This window comes from Leptonychotes weddellii, chromosome 4 (assembly GCF_054177405.1).
Source record: "Leptonychotes weddellii isolate Sample4059 chromosome 4, ASM5417740v2, whole genome shotgun sequence".
Taxonomy (NCBI): domain Eukaryota; kingdom Metazoa; phylum Chordata; class Mammalia; order Carnivora; family Phocidae; genus Leptonychotes; species Leptonychotes weddellii.
This window is the reverse complement of record NC_138372.1, coordinates 112,208,993-112,228,129: the sequence shown is the minus strand read 5'-3', so window position 1 is coordinate 112,228,129 and position 19,137 is coordinate 112,208,993. Positions and strand designations below refer to the sequence as shown.

The following is a 19,137-nucleotide window of genomic DNA, read 5'->3' as shown; positions in this document are numbered from 1 at the left end:
TCTGGAGAAATTCCATGCGCACTCAAGAAGAATGAGTATTCTGTTGTTTTAGGGTGGAATGTTCTGTATATATCTATGCGGTCCATCTGGTCCAGTGTGTCATTCAAAGCTCTTGTTTCTTTGTTGATTTTCTGCTTAGATAATCTGTCTATTGCTGAGAGTGGAGTACTGAGGTCTTCTACAATTAATGTATTGTTATCAATATAACTCTTTATTTTGGTTAACAGTTGGCTTATGTAGATGGCTGCTCCCTTGTTGGGGGTGTAGATATTTACAATTGTTAGATCTTCTTGTTGGATAGACCCTTTAAGAATGATATAGTGTCCTTCTGTGTCTCCAACTACAGTCTACAGTTTAAAATCTAGTTTGTCTTATATAAGATTTGCTAGCCCAGCTTTCTTTTGAGGTCTGTTGGCATGGAAGATGGATCTCCATCCCTTCACTTTCAGTCTGGATGTATCTTTAGGTTCAAAATGAGTCTCTTGTAGACAGCATATGGATGGGTCCTGTCTTTTTATCCAATCTGCAACCCTGTGCCATTTTATGGGAGCGTTTAGGCCATTCACGTTGAGAGTGATTATTGAAAGATATGACTTTATTGTCACCATGTTGCCTGTGAAGGCCTTGTTTTCATAGATTGTTCCTGTAAATTTCTGTTGTAGATCACTCTTGGGGTCTTTCTCCTTTTATAGAACCCCCCCTTAATATTTCTTGCAGGGCCGGCTTAGTGGTCACATATTCTTTCAGCTTCTGCCAGTCTTGGAAGCTCTGCATCTCTCCATCCATTCTAAATGACAGCCTTGCCAGATAAACTATTCTTGGCTGCATGTTCTTCTCGTTTAGTACCCTGAATATGTCTTGCCAGGCCTTTCTGGCTTGCCAGGTCTCTGTGGATAGGTCTGACGTTATTCTGATGTTCCTCTCTCTGTACGTAAGGAATCTCTTCCCCCTAACTGCCCTTAAGATGATTTCCTTGGTTCTAAGATTCGCGAGTTTTACTATTACATACTGGGGTGTTGGCCTATTTTCCTTGATCTTGGGAGAGGTCCTCTCTGCCTCTAGGACATGAATGTTTGTTTCATTCCCCAGATTAGGGAAGTTCTCAGCTACGATTTGCTCAAATATATCTTCTAGTCCCCTCTCTCTCTCCACCCGCTCCGGGATTCCAGTAATTTTGACATTGGAACGTTTCATGGTGTCACTTATTTCTCTGATTCTATTTTCATGGACTCTGAGTTGTTTTTCCCTGGCCTCCTCTTTTCCCTTTTTATCTATTAAATTGTCTTCCAGGTCACTAATTCATTCTTCTGCCTCACTTACCCTAGCTGCTAGATTATCTAGATTAGATTGGATCTCATTGATAGCATTTTTAAGTACTGCGAATTCAGCTTTCATTTTTGCCCTTAGAGACTCTATGTTGCCATTAATTGATTTCTCCATTCTAGCTATTGTCTTCACAATTGCTAGCCTGAATTCCATCTCCAACATCTTGGTTATATCTGAATCTATTTGTAAATCTATGGCATAAGTCATAATCTCTGAGTCTTTCCTATTTTGGGGGTTCCTCCCCCTAGTCATTCTGTTGAGGGGTGGTTGAGGGAATGTATAGAGTCCAAATTATTGACCACAACCCAAGGAAGAGGCACCTGTTTTCTAGGGAACTTAGGGTTGCTGGCCTCTTGTTCTCCCAGACTGTCTTCTGGGGTAGGGGCCTGCCGCACTTTTACTCAGGCAACCCTGTTTGGGCAGAGTTGCCCTGCCCCCCTGTGGTGGAGGATGGGCTCAGTGAAAACCGGTTTTGGGGGGCTTTTGTTCTCTGGTGGCTTTCCCTGGTGGCTTTCCGCATCTCTTCCGAGAGTCAGTGCAGAAGAGACCGTTTCCTCTGCCTCAGAGCAGAGAGATCGCCATCTGTTCTTCAGTGAGCTCTCCAGGCCACACTATCTCTGTTTCTGTCTGTGCTGCTATAAACTGTAGTGTCCTGGGTTGTGTGCCCCTCAGCACAGCTCCCAGTCCTTGCCTCCAGGTCAGGGCATGGAGGCACATCTCTGCCCTTTGTGCTGCTAAAACTGTCAGCCGCCCCCAGTTCGCATGCGTGACCTTGCTGCTCCAAGGGGGGCTGCCCTAAAGTCCTTTCCCCGCTGCTACAGGTCTGCAAGTCTGTGCCCGGTCCCCAGTGCGGGAGGCTATCGCTCACTGGCGGTGTAGGGTCCTGACGGCTCAGCTCCCTTCTCCTTCCATTTATCCTCCGATATCTGCCTGCAGAATCATGGCTCCCTGCTTTGTACCTTGAAACCAACTGCCTGTGATATTCTGTTTGTAGAGATCCAGATCTATCATCTTACATCTCAGGCTGATTTCATGGGTGCTCAGCTGGTAGATATCCAGCTCAATTCCGGGGACCGGTTGGATTAGGGTCCCCTACTCCTCCACCATCTTTCCCCCCCTCATATCAACAAGTTTAATTTAACTCTATTGACAGGATTGGGGAAGGGAACTTTATTAGGGGTTGGAGTGGTACTTACAAGAATTATATCATCATGTTCCATAGTAGGAATTCAGTAGATAATTATCTAAGATTTAAAAATCAATAAATAACAGCTGTTATTTAGTAATGTAGAGGTAAGTGTATGTAGGAATAGCTGTAGAAACTGAAAGTGGTTTTGTATAAGCCCTTAGTACTCTTTAAGTTTTGTTATAAACCCTATGGTCTTATTTTTTAACAGTGTTGATTGCATTGCTTTGATTTTTAAAAAATCTAATTTAAAAATGACTGAATGATTGGTAAGGAATGCCTGGTTAACAGAATTCTGTTAACATATATCACCATATCCCCCATTAGGCTGAGAGCATTTAAGAGCAAGGAATTTTTGTTATTTCAGAATTCCCTAGAGTTCAGCCCAGTGAGTGCCTGGCACATAACAGGCACCAACTACATGTTTACAGAATGAATGAATAAATGAACAATAAAAAATATTCAACCATCTGAAGAAGGAATGTAAACCATTCAGCAAGTTCCAGAGGTTGGGCTATGCCCAAAGTTGCTTTTTCCTCCCATAAAGAGAAGATAACCAGGGAGTAAGGATGAAATTTCAAGTTCTTTTACTTTCACCAAGAAGACAAGCAATTTAAAATGCCCTGCATAGCTTCTTGGAAGAGTGAATATAGACTTGCCCAGGGTTCATTTAAAATGTGCTTTTGTGTTGTTGGTGGAAATGCAACATGGTGTAGCCACTCTGGAAAACAGTATGGGGGGGTCCTCTTTCAAAATGTTAAAAACAGAATTACCCTACAACCCAGCAATTGCACTACTAGGTATTTATCCAAAAGATACAAAAATGCTGATTTGAAACATCCTGATGTTTATGGCAGCACTATCAACAATAGCCAAATTATGGAAGGAGCCCAAAAGTCCATCGACTGATGAATGGATGAAGAAGATGTGGTAATAATGGAATATTACTCAGTGACCAAAAAGAATGAAATTGCCATTTGCAACAACATGGATGGAACTTGGGTGTATTATACTAAGCAAAACAAGTCAGTCAGAGAAAGACAAATGTATGATTTTACTCATGTGGAATTTAAGAAACAAAACAGATGAACACAGGAAAAGGGAAGGAAAAATAAAGATTTAAAACAGAGAGGAAGGCAAACCATAAGAGACTTTTAAGTCTAGGAGAACAAACTGAAGGTTGCTGGAGGAGAGGTGGGTGGCTGGATGGGCTAAATGGGTGATGGGAATTAAGGAGGGCACTTGCTAGGATGAGCACTGGTTGTTACATGTAAATGATGAATCACTAAACTCCTGAAACCAGTACTACACTATATGTTAACTAACTTGAATTTAAATTTAAAAATGATAGGAACAATAAAAAAAATAAAACATGCTCTTGTGGTCCATTTCAAATCAACTTCCAATGGCTTAGTAAAAGGACATGTTGAAGTTTAGCAACAAAATATTAACTTGTTTCTTGGTATGTATTATTGGGGTCAGTGTCTCCATTTTTTTTGTCTTTTATTTTTCCATTTTTTATGCTCACTGACTGAAGCTGCCCCAAAGCTGTGACATCAAACCCTGTGCCATGGGAGAGAAAGCTCAATGTGCCACGCATAAGGTCGTTGACATCCTTCCTAAAAGTCTTCAACAACAGACAGCTTTGTGCCATAGGGAAAAAGAAGTAGACATCATTAGCGACTCCTAACAAAAACCCTATAATTACCCAAGGTTTTTAGCACTTAGAGCAGCTGCTTTTATATGGACATCCATAGGTTCCTGTATACACCTACAGAAAATACATGAAATATGAAAAAAAGAAAAATAATGGTCCCTTAGGATAGTTAAATAACTTTGAATCTTCCAATCAAGAGTCTGGTTTGAGCAATTGGAAAGATATTTAAGAAAAATTAAAAGGAAAAGATATAACAACTGCAACAAAAATTCTGGCAGGGCAACTTAAAATCTTGGAGCTCTGTGGAAGGAATAAGAAAAGGAAAAAGAAAATAGAATTGGGTCACTGGCAAAAATAGGTATTCCCAAACAGTGCCCATTCCCTAGCCTACTGAGGGTACTAGAGCCACAGGGGAGTGGCTACATTAGAGGTGGAGGCACAGGATACAGACCTGGAAGAAGCTTCCTTCTATTTGGGATTTCATTCGCTTCCCTCTCACTTCTACAGACCCACAGCTGCCAAAGACTCCCGCCAGGATCCTCTAACCCTGCCCTCATTTCTCCTATTCCCTAGTCCAAAACTGGTCCAGGGCAGAGATTTGGGGCAAGGGAGATGAAGGAGGAGAGGGGCAGGGTGGCAGAGGAGTAGAGGAGGAAACAGAGTAACAGAAGATAAATCCTGTCTTTTCCTCTTTCTATGTCTGTGGCCCCTCTAATCAGCAAATTTTTCAAAGTGGCTTCATACAAGTTCTCCTTTATAATTCCTGTCCTTCTAATGTCAGATCCATTGATTCATGCATGCATTCGTTCATGTCTTCTTATCCATTCATTCAAAACACCTACCATCTGGCAGTGCTTGCTATGGGGGGGAGACAATAGTGAACAAAAAACATAGTCCCTGGCTGTGAAGAGCTCTCACCCTTGAGGGGAAGAGAAACATTAAGCACATAATCACCCAAAAACAAATGTAAAATTGCACCTCTGGCAAATACTACAAAGAAAAAGTATGTGACTTTGAGAGCCTGCAACAGGGGGATTTGCCTTAGTTAGAGAGCTCAGTGAAAGCTTCCCTTAGGAAGGGATTGCTAAACTGGGCTCTCAGAGAACAGAAGGGTTTACCAGGTAGAGAATAGCATGTGCAAAGGCCCCGGAGAAGGTGAGAGTTTGACAAAGATGAGAACAGGAAGCAGAGAGAGTGAAGGTGGAGTATACTACACATAGAGGCTGATGGGTAGATGGGTCACTTAGGTCATGGTAGAGAGTTTTGTCTTTAACCTAAGAACAACGGTGAATCACTGAAGGTGTTTAAGCAAGGGGTAAAGTAGTAATAGAATAGCATTTTGAAAAGACCAGCATAGCTACAGTGTGGAGAATAGCTTGGAAGAGGCTAGACTAGTTAAGAAGTGAGAGATGGTAGAAGTTTGAATAGAGCTGGGGTAAAAATTAAGTGAGTAGACCCTCTGGAGAGCTGTTTGGAAATCAAGTGTACAGAACTTGGTGGTGAGTTGGATATACAGAGCATCGAAGAAGGAGAGGTCAAGAAGGATTCTCTGGCTTCTGCCTTGCTCGAGAGTCAGGTTCAGTGGAGAGGGAGAAGATCATGAGTTTTAGCCATACAGAGTTTGAGGTGCCTTTGTAGTCTTCCAGAGAAAATATTAAGTAGACAATTGGATATATAAAGCCAGAGCCCAGTGGACAGAAGAACATGGGTGTCTTCACATTGGTTATGTGGTCACTTAAATGGCCATGATGAATGATACTGCCTAGATATGGGAGGAAAGAATATTTGATGAAATGCTCAGTGTAGTTTCCCATAAAATCTGGTTCTTCCTGTCATGTACAGATGACCCTTCCTTCCTCAGTGTAACAGATGTTTTACTATTTTCATCAATGTGGCTATTCTTTTTCTGTAAAGGGTATGCACATAAATGGAGATTGTGGTGTGTTAGACAATTGTTTTTCTAGCCATGATTTTATAGTCTGCTGTGGTCCAGGGAAGGAAAACAAGTTTGAAAGAAATAAATGTAGATTATAGAAAAGGAAGCAAATGAATTGATCCCTGAACATCTGCCACAGGGATACCTATCTGCTCCCATTCCCCATAGGAAACTGTATGCTCAGAAAACATGGTGATGTCCTTGGAGAGGTTTTATAGCACTGTCACTGCACAGATATTCTTTGGGCTTTTTCTCAATAGGTTGTTTCCATGGGCCAACTCAGGCAACTGTCCATGGGGTATAGCTCTTTTTTATGAAACGGTTTCTCCAGTCTCAAAAGCAACTTTTATAAAACAGCTTGTTTATACATTAGGGATTTCTATGGTCAGAAGTTTGTTACTTGTAGAGTCAGAGATTCATTCAGGATCCAGGGAGCCTGCAAAAACATAGAATCACAAAACCATTAGGGAGCAGTCAGTAAGATAAGATGTTCCAAAGAAGTGAAACTGAGAAAGTTTGAGATTGTAATGTATGGCTCAGTGATAAGGTTAGCAGTGCCTGTTCAGAAGAACCAGGCTGCAGGAGTGCCCAGTGACTGAGGAAGCACAGTCAGTGGCTTAGACTCTTATAACTCCAAATGTCGTCCTAAGACCAGCAGCATCAGCATCAGAAATGCAGAATCTCAGCTTCTGCTCCAGACCAAATATATCAGAACCCGCATTTAATAAATGAGATCCCTAGGTGATTCTTAAGCACATAAAAGTTTGAGAAACACAGCTCTGTACTACTGTTTCAAGAAGTGTAGCGATGGTAGGTTAACAGATAGGATAAAAGCCATAGGGGAGAGAGAGATTAGAAATGGAAATGCAAGAGAAAGAAGACCCCAAGAAGAGAAGGCCTATGGAGAAGGGAAAAGATCAAGAGGACTGATTAATTTGAAAAAAGAGATAGGACTCTTCCTTTGGTCACAAAAATAGGAAAGAGTAATGGAAGAAGTGTGAGACCAAAGGCAGGAAACAGAAAACTCTGTGGGCAATGACCCAGTTCTCCCCAAAAGACAACAAAGTCAACCACTGAGGAGGAAAAGAGAGGTCTGAGACCAAACAATACTCCATAGTTTAAATTCAGAGGGCTCTAGTTTAAATGACATTTACTTTTGGTTAACATTCCTTTGCATTTTTTTCCTGTAACTCCTTTAAATAAGTATGCATCAATGTATTAAAATATTAAAACTTCGGGCGCCTGGGTGGCTCAGTTGGTTAAGCGACTGCCTTCGGCTCAGGTCATGATCCTGGAGTCCCGGGATCGAGTCCCACATCAGGCTCCCTGCTCAGCAGGGAGTCTGCTTCTCCCTCTGACCCTCCTCCCTCTCATGCTCTCTGTCTCTCATTCTCTCTCTCGCAAATAAATAAAAAATTAAAAATAATAATAAAATAAAATAAAATATTAAAACTTCACTGGCCATTTACAATAAAACTTCCATTTCTATAAGTAGTTGATGAGACATGAACTCCACTAGGGCCAACATTATATACCTTGATGACATATTAAGGCAAATAAACATCATGGTTGCAAAAATGTATAAAAACTTGAAAGAATAGTAATATTAAAAAAATCTTTACCTATAATTTTTATGTCTGCAAAGTTTGCTAAATCAATAAAATAATCTGAAAAGTTCATCTCACAGTGAGATGTATTAGTGATTTACTTCATTGGTTTTCTGATGACCATTTATCATGAAGTAAAGCATCTTCAGAATGAATGGTGTAAATAAAAAATTTGATGTGCCTGCCTCTTAAGATAAACTAAATATTTGATTTATAAGACACAAATGAACAAACCACCATGGCCTGTCATGTTTTTCCAGTTTCTGATTTATTCAACTTCTGCTCAATATTGATCCTGACAAGCAGAGTAACCCAAAGATAAATTTATTCACTCCACAGTTTAGTCAGAAACAAGCCAAAAATTATAGATTTTCCCAGGCAGATGATGACAAGCAGTCAGGGGGATGACAAATGGCTGTCTTTAGATTTAGTTAAGACAGTTGGACCAGACATTTCCGATAAAGATTGGAGCATGCTGGTCAAATACAGGTTCATCAGTGGCCATCATTAATTGTAGAGCAAGCACTGCCAGTTACTGCAGGCGCCTACACAGGAGCTCGGGCACCAGCCCTGCATGGGAAAAAGAATCGGTTCCTCAGTATTTTGCAGCTCTCCTCTAAGTGATAGCATGACATGATCATTTATCAAACAGAGACTGTCCAGAAAAGTGTCTGCTCCCTTCAGTTAACACTGAAGGGCAGGAAAGCGAAAGCATTTTATTAAAGACAGGAAGGCAATGAACTACCAGAGCGTATCCAAAGGGTAATCATATTTCAGCACAGGATTAGTTTAGTCTTAAATAAACATACACTGGAGGGAGTATGTCACGGGTCATTTATCAAGTAAGGAACAATTAACAAAACTCTACAGGATTCTTTTTATCTATATAAATTTTAAGTTTTCTTATTATTGTTATTACTTAACTTTTGGATGATGGGCATCATATTCAACACTACAAAAATACAATGCACAGTTCCTTCCTTAGAAGCTTTTAGACTAAGAGAAATACAGTGAAACTCTCACATAAAATAATCATGGGGCTGTATCAAATGCTGTTAAACAAATGCTGTGAAGAGGAAATAATCCAGGGCCCAAGGCTGAAAGATGAAGCTACAACTTTTGAAGACAGCTTTCCTATAAGACATCAACTACTAGTCAGAAGTTTATTCTTCCTTACAATTTTTGTTCTCTATTGACCAAAATTAAGAGAAAAGTTATTAGCTGAGGGGTGGTAGGGCAGACAAGACAGAGAATTAACATATTATTTCTGCTTTGTTCCAGGCACTTTATGTGCCACAACAACTAATCCTAACTATTCACACTTTATAATGAGAACACAGACTTGCCTAAGGTCATACAGTAAGCTGCAGTGCCAGGAAGGTTGGGGTTGTCTATTTAAAAAAAAAAAAAACTCGTATATTTTTTTCACAAATTATTTATTTGGATACCTCAGAGTCTAGTACAGAACTCAGCCCATGATTCAGTAAGTATTTTGTTGAATAATGAAGTAGGTAGAACTGGAAATATTTTTACCATTTTACACAAGAAGATATTGGTCTCAAGAAGATTAAGAGAAATACCAGGTGCTCTGCAGTGGGTCCTAGACACCCACCCAGCTGTCCTTGTAATTATTCCCCTAAAATACCATTCCTTCATGTAGATAGAGGCATATAGCTGGATGTTCCAAATTTGTTACCTCCATGATATGAAAGAGTTTTTGTGGGGATTTTTTTTCCACGTAAGTTCTACATCCAACATGGGGCTTGAGCTCACTACCCTGAGATCAAGAGTCACATGCTCCACTAACTGAGCCAGCTAGGTGCTCCTTGTGGGGATTTTTAATACGTGGAATGGAACTGTTGTCACCCGTTCATAGTAAAAAAAACAAAACAAAATGATTTTCTGGGGCGCCTACGCCTAGGTGACTCAGTCGGTTAAGCTTCCAACTCGACTTAGGCTCAGGTCATGATCTCAGGGTTATGAGATCAAGGCCGGCACTGAGCTCCATGCTGGGTGTGGAGACTGCTTAAGATTCTCTCTCTCCCTCTACCCCTGCCCCCTCTAAAAACCAAAAATAAACAAACCAAAAAAAAAATGATTTTCTAAAATCTAAAGAATAAATGCAGTCTTATCAAAAGAAAGTTTTCCAAAAATGGAAAAATGAAATATCTAAGTAACAAGAAACATGGATCAAGGAAAGAATAAGATGGAAAGTACAAAAAGGTTAATAGATATACAAGGCTGAAAAGTATCAAGCTTTGAAGGTGAGGAAATGATACCAGGAATAAAAATACCAAGTAATGCATTGCCAATTACTTTTAACTTTGTAATTAAGAACACGTATGAATTAATCTATACTTTGTATTTCTTAATTTTCCCTTATATCCTATAATTTTGGTCTTGGCTTGAGGAGAACAAAGGGAAGAATCATAGGTGTTTGCCTGTTGCTATTCTTCAGAATTTTCATTAACTTTGTAATTCTTACCACCTTATTCTAAAGAAAAGTTATTCACCTAGATGTGTACAAGATCGATTAGTAGTATAGTAGACCATTTTATTCAAAAAAGATTTATGGTACACCTTCTAAGTACCTAGAAAAGCAGTAATTAGAGCTAGAAAGCAGTAATTACCTTTAAAAAGTTAACTGATATGAAAGAAATATTGATGATTATGAAATACTTGTGTCTTGCTTTTTCTTCTCTAATTATAGGATTTGGAATTTCTACTGAACAAGTTGATGAAGCTGTGGAAAATGGATCTAAATGGAAATCCTGTTTGTCTCAAACCTAAATACAGAGACAGACTGATACTAGTGTCCAAATCACTGGGTATACATTTATATTATATTAATATAATTTTCTTAGAGAAAGAGAACTGGTTAACTCTTCAGTTAATTTAACATCAAGCCTTGAAAAATATAAATATGATGTCTGAATCTATGAAAATAGTCAACTTTAAATTCAATATTTTAAGTAAAAACAAAAGTTAAAATTGAGAAATAAAACATGAAAAATATCTGCTGTTCAGAAATAATTAAGGCACCACATACCCTTTCTTTAAAAATGTGTAGAACTTGCTGACCTTTTGTCAAATTCTCATTGGCACAAATCCTCTGAAGATCCCAAGAGACTGTTTAGTTCTTGGATCTGTAGATAAAAATTAATCAAAGTATTCATTGCTTGACAGTTGCCCTAAGAACGTATAAGGTTCCTTTCATTTGAAAGGGGAGCAAGGTAGGGAGTCCCTTTATGAGATCCTTAGAAATAACAACAGCCTGTTTATGCACTATACTGGGGGTAATGGACCACAGCTCTTCACTAGGGACCAAGTCATACAACATTAAAGAGACAAGCACTGCCTTCTCACAAAGGAGATTCATGAAAGAGTTTCCTACATCTGAACTTCTGTGACATGCTATACTTGGGTATAAAAACTAATGCATGGCAAAACCATTTCAAAACTCATAGCTGTAGTAAACCTTGATTAATCATGATGCTAGTGCAGTGGTTCTCTTGGGGGAGGGAGGGGTTGACAAAGGGTATATCACAAAAATCCAAGATTTTTCAAAATACATATGCAAGGGTCACACCCTGCCCACCACCATTGACCCCACCAGCCAGGGGAAGGAAACAGAAAATACACCAGGAAAACAGTCATGTATATTTTTTGTAAGTTGTGCAGATGAATCTGCAATGCACATTCCCTCAACTCTCCATCTCCTTCCCTTCCTGCCCACCACACACAATTGTATTAATCCACTTTCCTTAGGAAGTAGAGTAAATACAACTAATGTTAGATGCTTAAGAATCTTACTATGTTGGGGCGCCTGGGTGGCTCAGTCATTAAGCGTCTGCCTTCAGCTCAGGTCATGATCCCAGAGTCCTGGGATCCAGCCCCGCATCGGGCTCCCTGCTTGGCGGGAAGCCTGCTTCTCCCTCTCCCACTCCCCCTGCTTGTGTTCCCTCTCTCGCTGTCTCTCTCTCTGTCAAATAAATAAATAAAATCTTAAAAAAAAAAAAAAAGAATCTTACTATGTTCATGGAACCATTTCTGGGAACACTTCTCATTATATAGTACTGTGGGTGATGCAGTAAAGAATGTGCAGATAAGGTACTGATTTCCAAATAAACAGGATTTAGTCAAAAAATTTTTTAAATAAATCTTTTCTAAACATATTTTGTGATTATAAAACTAACACACATTTCCTTTTTTTTTAAATTTTAAGTAGGCTCCATACCCAATGTGGGCTTGAATTTACAACCCTGAGAGATCAAGAGTCACATGCTCTACCAACTGAGCCAGCCAGTCACCCCTAAATTAATACACATTTCTTATAAAAATGCAGAAAATACAGAAAAGAATATTAATGTCATTCATAATCCCACCATAAATCTGCTGTTAACACTTTAGTATATGTTCTTTCAGTCTTTCCTCTTTGGTTCTAGCTTGTCTTACTTTTTTTTAAGATTTTTTTTTTTAATTTGAGAGAGAGAGCACTAGAGAGAGAGAGAGAGAACAGGCAGAGGGAGAGGGAGAAGCAGGCTCCCTGATGAGCAGGGAGCCTGAAATGGGGCTCGATCCTAGGACCCTGGGATCATGACCTGAGCAGAAGGCAGACGCATGCAACTGATTGAGCCACCCAGGCACCCCTAGCTTGTCTTATTTTCATGTCCTTTTTTTCCTAAATGCAAAGCCAAAAACAAAAAGTGAATTGAGGACCTGGTTTGATGTGTCCCAGTAAGGACTGTGGAGAGACATGTTTTGTAAGTAACTCAGTCCTCACCAAACAGAATGACAAGCCACACATTTGGTTTACTTAGCCTGAGTGGAAATAAATTTTGTGTTGAGAACAACTCATTAAAAAAATCTCATAGGTCTTTGATCTTATGTCCATTACCTGGCTTCCCCTCCTGAACCACCTCTATCTGATCATTTCCTAAAAGAAGAATTCAGGCTTACTAAGGCACAGTCTCCTAGTCATTTCTCAGCTCTGTCCGCAACATAAACATGGGGAAAAAGGGATCATGGTAAAAGATTTGGATTTTCATTCCTTATCTTTATAACAGATGTTTTAAAAATATGTATTGATTTACACATATAACACCCAAAAATACACTAATAAATTATACAATTACTAACAGAAACAAATCTGGAAAGATATCAATAAAACCAAGTGGTTGGGAAAACTAAGCATAAAAGAATGACCTTTAATATAAAGTTGTAAGTACAAAGATGCTTGATAATAAAACATTTAGCCAATTTCTTACATTATAATTTGGAGAGTACTAATTTCAGTTAAGATAAGTACATGGGACAATATATGGAAACAATTATACTTCTAGAGTTTATGGTTCTAAGTTTATATTTCCAGTTTCATCACTTTATTTTGTACTTAGGATCTAACAATATTATGGATCATATTTAAATGGCAATGTTAATACTTTCAGTAGTGCAATCAGTATCAGGATACTGTCACTTTCCCTGTAAGAACATGATTTAAACATTTTTACTACATCCTTTTCTCATTCTGGGTTCCAGTGGAAGACATTACATGGATAATGAAAGAAAAATGTGTAATTACCTTACAAAACTACTATATAGCAAATTTTGTTAGAAAGAGATAGTTTTTTTGTCAAATGAAGGCCACATGTAATTACATATAAAACAACATGTCCTATAAAGGAATAGTTTGATATTTTATAGTATATGTAGTATATATACATATACAATGGAATACTATCAACCATTAAAAATTGTGTTTAAAGAAAGACATGGTAAAATGATCACAATACAATAATAAAAATTAGGATGTAATACTATATAAATAGAGAATTCCAACTTTATATAATATACACACATACGTAGATAGAACACAAAAAAATATTAAAAATATACTATTAGTGGGTTTTAGTGATTATTTTTGGTTGTAGAATACAGGCAATATTAATTTTTTTCTCTTCCCACTTTTTGTATTTTCCAAATATCTTACAGTATACAAAAATTATTTTGTGTAATTTAAGATGCTCAATTTTCAAAACTTTTTTAGAGGAACAAAATGTAAACATAGCTGAAATCTTCATAGAACCAAGAGGCCAGCTTTGTGGGTTGTCCCTATCATATCCTATGTCCTAGGAGACAATAGTGGCACCTGGGTGGCTCAGCTGGTTAAGCCTAGGATATAATAAGCATTATTAATGTATGTGCTTTTAAAATACCATGCTAGGGCGCCTGGGTGGCTCAGTTGGTTAAGCGACTGCCTTCGGCTCAGGTCATGATCCCAGGGTCCTGGGATCGAGTCCCACATCGGGCTCCCTGCTCTGCGGGGAGCCTGCTTCTCCCTCTCCCCCTCCCCCTGCTGGTGTTCCCTCTCTCGCTGTGTCTCTCTCTGTCAAATAAATAAATAAAGTCTTTAAAAAAAAATAAAATAAATAAAATACCATGCTAAATGTACAAAATTTCTTATTCACTTTAACATAAAATATATTTTGCTTTTTCTTAAGAATAATAACCATAATATGGAAATGAATAGATAATATCTAAATTTTGTTGAATATGACATTTTTGTTTTTAAAAAATAACAATTTACATGTGGCCCTAGAAGGGAAACCATACATCAAATTGTTTACAGTGACTATCTTTGTCAGTGATGGTAAGGAGAGTTATGTATAGTAATTACAGAGTCTTCTTATGTTTTTTTCACCATGTTTCAGTTGTTTATAATAAGCACATATTCCTTTTGAAATCAGAAAAAAAATAATTAAAAATAAGTAAAAGCTCAACAAAAACAAAGAAGTTGTATAAATAAGGTATTTTTAAAAGATATTTATTTCAGCCTCTGGTGTAGTTTAAGTTCATGTGCCTTAAACCAAAAATATATATATTATCTATATATTTATATATAGTATTTTTTAACATATATATTTTTCTATAGAATTTCTCGATGGAAAAGAAATTAAAAATATGGAAAGACAATTCCTAATAAATTGGAAAGCATCCAAAGATGCCAGGAAAATCAGCAAGAAAAGGAACACTAAAACCGAGGATGCAGGTAACTCAAACTAAGTAAGCAGGCTGTCATTCATTAGTTAACCACTTCTACTAAAAGAGAGAATATTCTACTCAACAACAACAAAAAATGCCAAGAAGTAAGAGGCTTTTATTTAGAGTTTTTTAAGATTTGGGTTTTTTTTTTTAACTTATTTACAATTTCTAGGAAATTTTACCTATAATGTTTACATATGAAAGTGGTAGCTACTGTCAACAAAAGCTGTGTTTGGTTCATATTGAGTTTGACTGTGTCAGCTATGAAAACAGAGTCATGAGGGTGGAGGAAAATGCATAATTTTAATAGCTGACAAAAGTGCATGATATTAATTATGCAAATGGTGAAACAACAATCAGCTATGTAAATTGTGAAACCTAAGTCGCTAGTATATGTGCTTAGCAGCAGTGCAAAAATCACATTTTCCATGAGGATACAAAATAAAAATGTATGACAACCACATCTGTGGCCTATACTCTGTAGCCTGTCCCTTTTCTTACATACATGCCCCAACAGTTGAATATTTTGTTTATGATATACTTAAGGTTACAATACAAAGGACAGGTCAACTTCCCTTGCTTAACTTACACAACTAAATGTAGCCAAGTGTAACATGTAACAATAATCTTTACCATTATTGCGAGCATCCTAGAATTCATTCATCACAAATTCTATAGTCCACAACATTGGAATGAACCTCTTCCTCTGTTCCATGACAGTGTTTGAACGCTAATGGGCCTCCTATTTCACAGCTAATGGGATGGGATTGTAGAAAGGGGTTAGACTGAGGGAATAAGGAAAGGGAAACTACAACAGTGTAGTGACGCTTCATGCGTGGATACCGCATCCTAGGAGTTCTGCCACTCTAGAATAAGGAGGTTGAGGTGATGAGAAGCAAAGGTAAAAAGGCATGGAGCTCTGATGATTTTGCCATATCATGTCCAGTGAATATGAACTGTGGGAAATCGTTTCAAAGAATGGGACTTTCTGAACTGACAGTATACCCATGAGTGATGATGCTGTGTTGGCAATGTGAATTTTTCAAGATCTGAAATCTATAAAATGGACAGGCAGCATTTCTTCTCCTCTGTTTATTCCTGGCGGGCTTTGAAGAGCAGAACCAGACCGAGGGTAAGGATTGCAGTATTTCACATATTTTCAGAATTATAGCAAGGACACCAAAGTACCTTATTAATACTGAAGTATTCATAGAATTCAACACCAGCCCTCACCCAAAAACTGAACCTATTCTAAATATAATGTAGTTTCCTTCATCTTAATAGATTTTAAAAATCCTTCCTCCTTCAGAAACAATTAAGTTAATTTATTTTTAACTTCTCCAATGAAATTCTACAAAACAACAATTAAAATGTGCCTTAAAGTTTATAATTTAAAAATTACACTGTCATTTGATTTTCTCAATAAAATCCTTATTAATTTCTTCATAATCTAGTGTGACCACTAACAATTACCAAAAGCAATCTTTAAAGCCATTATAGATACAGTAACAACAAACCATCTGAAAAGTGAATTAAGAAAAGAATCCCATTTACAATAGCACAAAAGAGAATAAATATGCCTACAAATAAATTTAACTAGTAAGGTAAGAAAAAAAAAAGAATTGTATACTGAAAACTACAAAACACTAAAGAAAGAAATTAACAAAAAAATGGAAAGACATCTTATGTTCATGAACTAGAAAATTTAGTATTGTTAAAATGTCCATAATACCCAAAGCAATTAACAAATTCAGTACCATCTCTATCAAAATCCTAACGGCATTTTCACAGAATTGAAAAACAATTCTGAAATTCATATGGAACCACAAAAGACCAGAAATAGCCAAATCAGCCTTGAGAAGGTTAGAGGCATCACACTTCCTGATTTCAAAATATATTACAAAATACAGCAATCAAAACAGCGTAGTCCTGAGGTAAGACAGATATACAGATAAACAGAATAGAATAGAAAGCTCAAAAATAAATCCATGCATAAATGGTCAACTGATTTTTAACAAGGGTGCCAAGAATACACAGTGGGGAAAGGACAGTCAAATGTTGGGAAAACTGGATATCCACATGCAAAAGAACCCTTATCATACACCATACAAAAAATTCCACTCAAAATGGATTAAAGACTCAAACGTAAGACCTGAAACTGTAAAACTCTAGAAGAAAACACTGGAGAAATCTTCATGACATTGGTCTTGGCAATGATTTCATGGATATGACACCAAAAAGCACAGGCAACAAAAAGAAAAACAAACAAGTAAACTACATCAAACTAAAAAGCTCATACACAGCAAAGGAAATAATCAACAGAGTAAAAAGACAACCTACAGAATGGGAGAAAATATTTGCAAACTATACATCTGATATGGTGTTAAGCTCCAAAACATATATAGAACTCCTACAACTCAACAGAAAAGAAAAAACTAATAACCAGATTTTAAAATGGGCTAGGGACTTGAAAAGGCATATCTCCAAAGACCTACAAATGGCCAACAGGTATATTTTTAAAATGCTCAATATCACTAATCAACAGGGGAATGCAAATCAAAACCACAATGAGGAATCACCACACACCTGTCAGATGGCTGTTAATCAAAAAACCAAAAGACAACAAGAGTTGGTGAGGATGTAGAGAAATTTGAAACTTGTACACTACTGGTGGGGATACAAAATGGTGCAACCACTATGAAAAACAGTATGGCAGTGCATCAAATTTTAAGAATAGAACTACTATATGATCCAGCAATCCCAGTTCTGTGTATTCATTCAAAAGAACTGAAATTAAGATTTTGAAGAGATATTAGCATTCCTGTGTTAATACAGCACTAGTCACAATAGCCAAGATGTAGAAACAACTTAAATGTCCACTGACAGATGAATGGATAAAGAAAACATGGTAGATACATATACAATAAAATACTATTCAGCCTTAAAAGAGAATGAAATTCTGCAACATGTGACAACATGAATGAACCTTGAGGACATTATGCTAAATACAATAAGCCAGTCACAGAAAGACAAATACTGCATGATTCCACTTATACGAGCTATGTAAAATAGTCACATTCAAAATCAAAGAGTAGAATGGTGGTTGCTAGAGGCTGGGGGAAGGAGTAAATGGGGAGTTACTAATCAATGGGCATAAAGTTTCAGTTAAGCAAGATGAATAAACTCTAGAGATCTACTGTACAAAGTTATACCTACAGCCAAAAATAATGTATTGTACATGTAAGAATTTGTAAGTAGATCTCATGTTAAGTGTTCTTACCACATACATTAACAAAAAAAGCTTCTGCACAGCAAAGGAAACAATTAAACTAAAAGACAATCTACTGAATTGGAGAAGATATTTGCAAATAACATATCCAAGAAAGGATTAGTATCCAAATATATAAAGAACTTATACAAGTCAAGACCAAAAAAACCCACAAATAATCCAATTAAAAAGTGGGCAGAAGACATGAACAGACATTTCATCAAAGAAGATATACAAATGGTCAACAGACACATGAAAGATGCTCAACATCACTCATTATCAGGGAAATACGAATCAGACCTACAATAAAATATCACCTCACACCTATCAGAATGGCTAAAATAAAACCAAGAAAAAACAAGTATTGGCAGAGATGTAGAGAAAAAATGCACTATTGGTAGGAATCCAAACTGAGGCAGCCACTATGGAATACCATATGGAAGTTCCTTAAAAAGTTAAAAAAAGACCTACCCTATGATCCAGTAATCACACTACTGGGTATTTACCCCCCAAATTCGCAAAAACTAATTCAAAGGGATACATGCACCCTTATGTTTATTGCAGCATTATCTACAATAGCCAAATTATTGAAGCAGCCCAAGTGTCCACTGATAGATGAAAGGATAAAGAAGATGTGGTGTATATATACAATGGAATATTATTCAGCCACAAAAAAAGAATGAAATTTTGCCATTTGCAACAACATGGATGGAGCTAGAGAGTATAATGCTAAGCAAAATAAGTCAGTCAGAGAAAGACAAATACTGTATCATTTCACTCATATGTGGAATTTAAGAAACAAAACAAATGAGCAAGGGGGTAAAAAAAAAGAGACAAACCAAAAAACAGACTCTTAACTACAGAGAAAAAACTGATGGTTACCAGAGGAGAGATGGGTGGAGAGATGGGTGAAGTGAGTGAAGGGAATTAAAGAATGTACTTATCATGATGAGCACTGAGTAATGTATACAATTGTTGAATCATTACATTGTACACCTAAAATTAATCTAACACCATATACTAACTATTTGGAATTAAAATTAAAAAGTTGTAATTTTAATTAAAAAATTTTTAATGTTTTTAGCACAAATTTTTTAAAAGCCATATAGAATGTTA

The 19,137-nt window shown here is 37.2% G+C and overlaps 1 protein-coding gene across 1 annotated transcript in view; it reads left to right on the top strand.

Annotated features, from left to right (window-relative positions):
- PPP1R42 (protein phosphatase 1 regulatory subunit 42) overlaps positions 1-19,137 on the top strand; it is a 47,893-nt gene that overhangs the window by 20,336 nt on the left and 8,420 nt on the right. The window contains exons 5-6 of the mRNA XM_031029347.2: positions 10,423-10,540; positions 14,644-14,760. Of these exons, the coding sequence (XP_030885207.1) occupies positions 10,423-10,540; positions 14,644-14,760 (235 nt within the window). The remainder of the gene's footprint in view (positions 1-10,422; positions 10,541-14,643; positions 14,761-19,137) is intronic.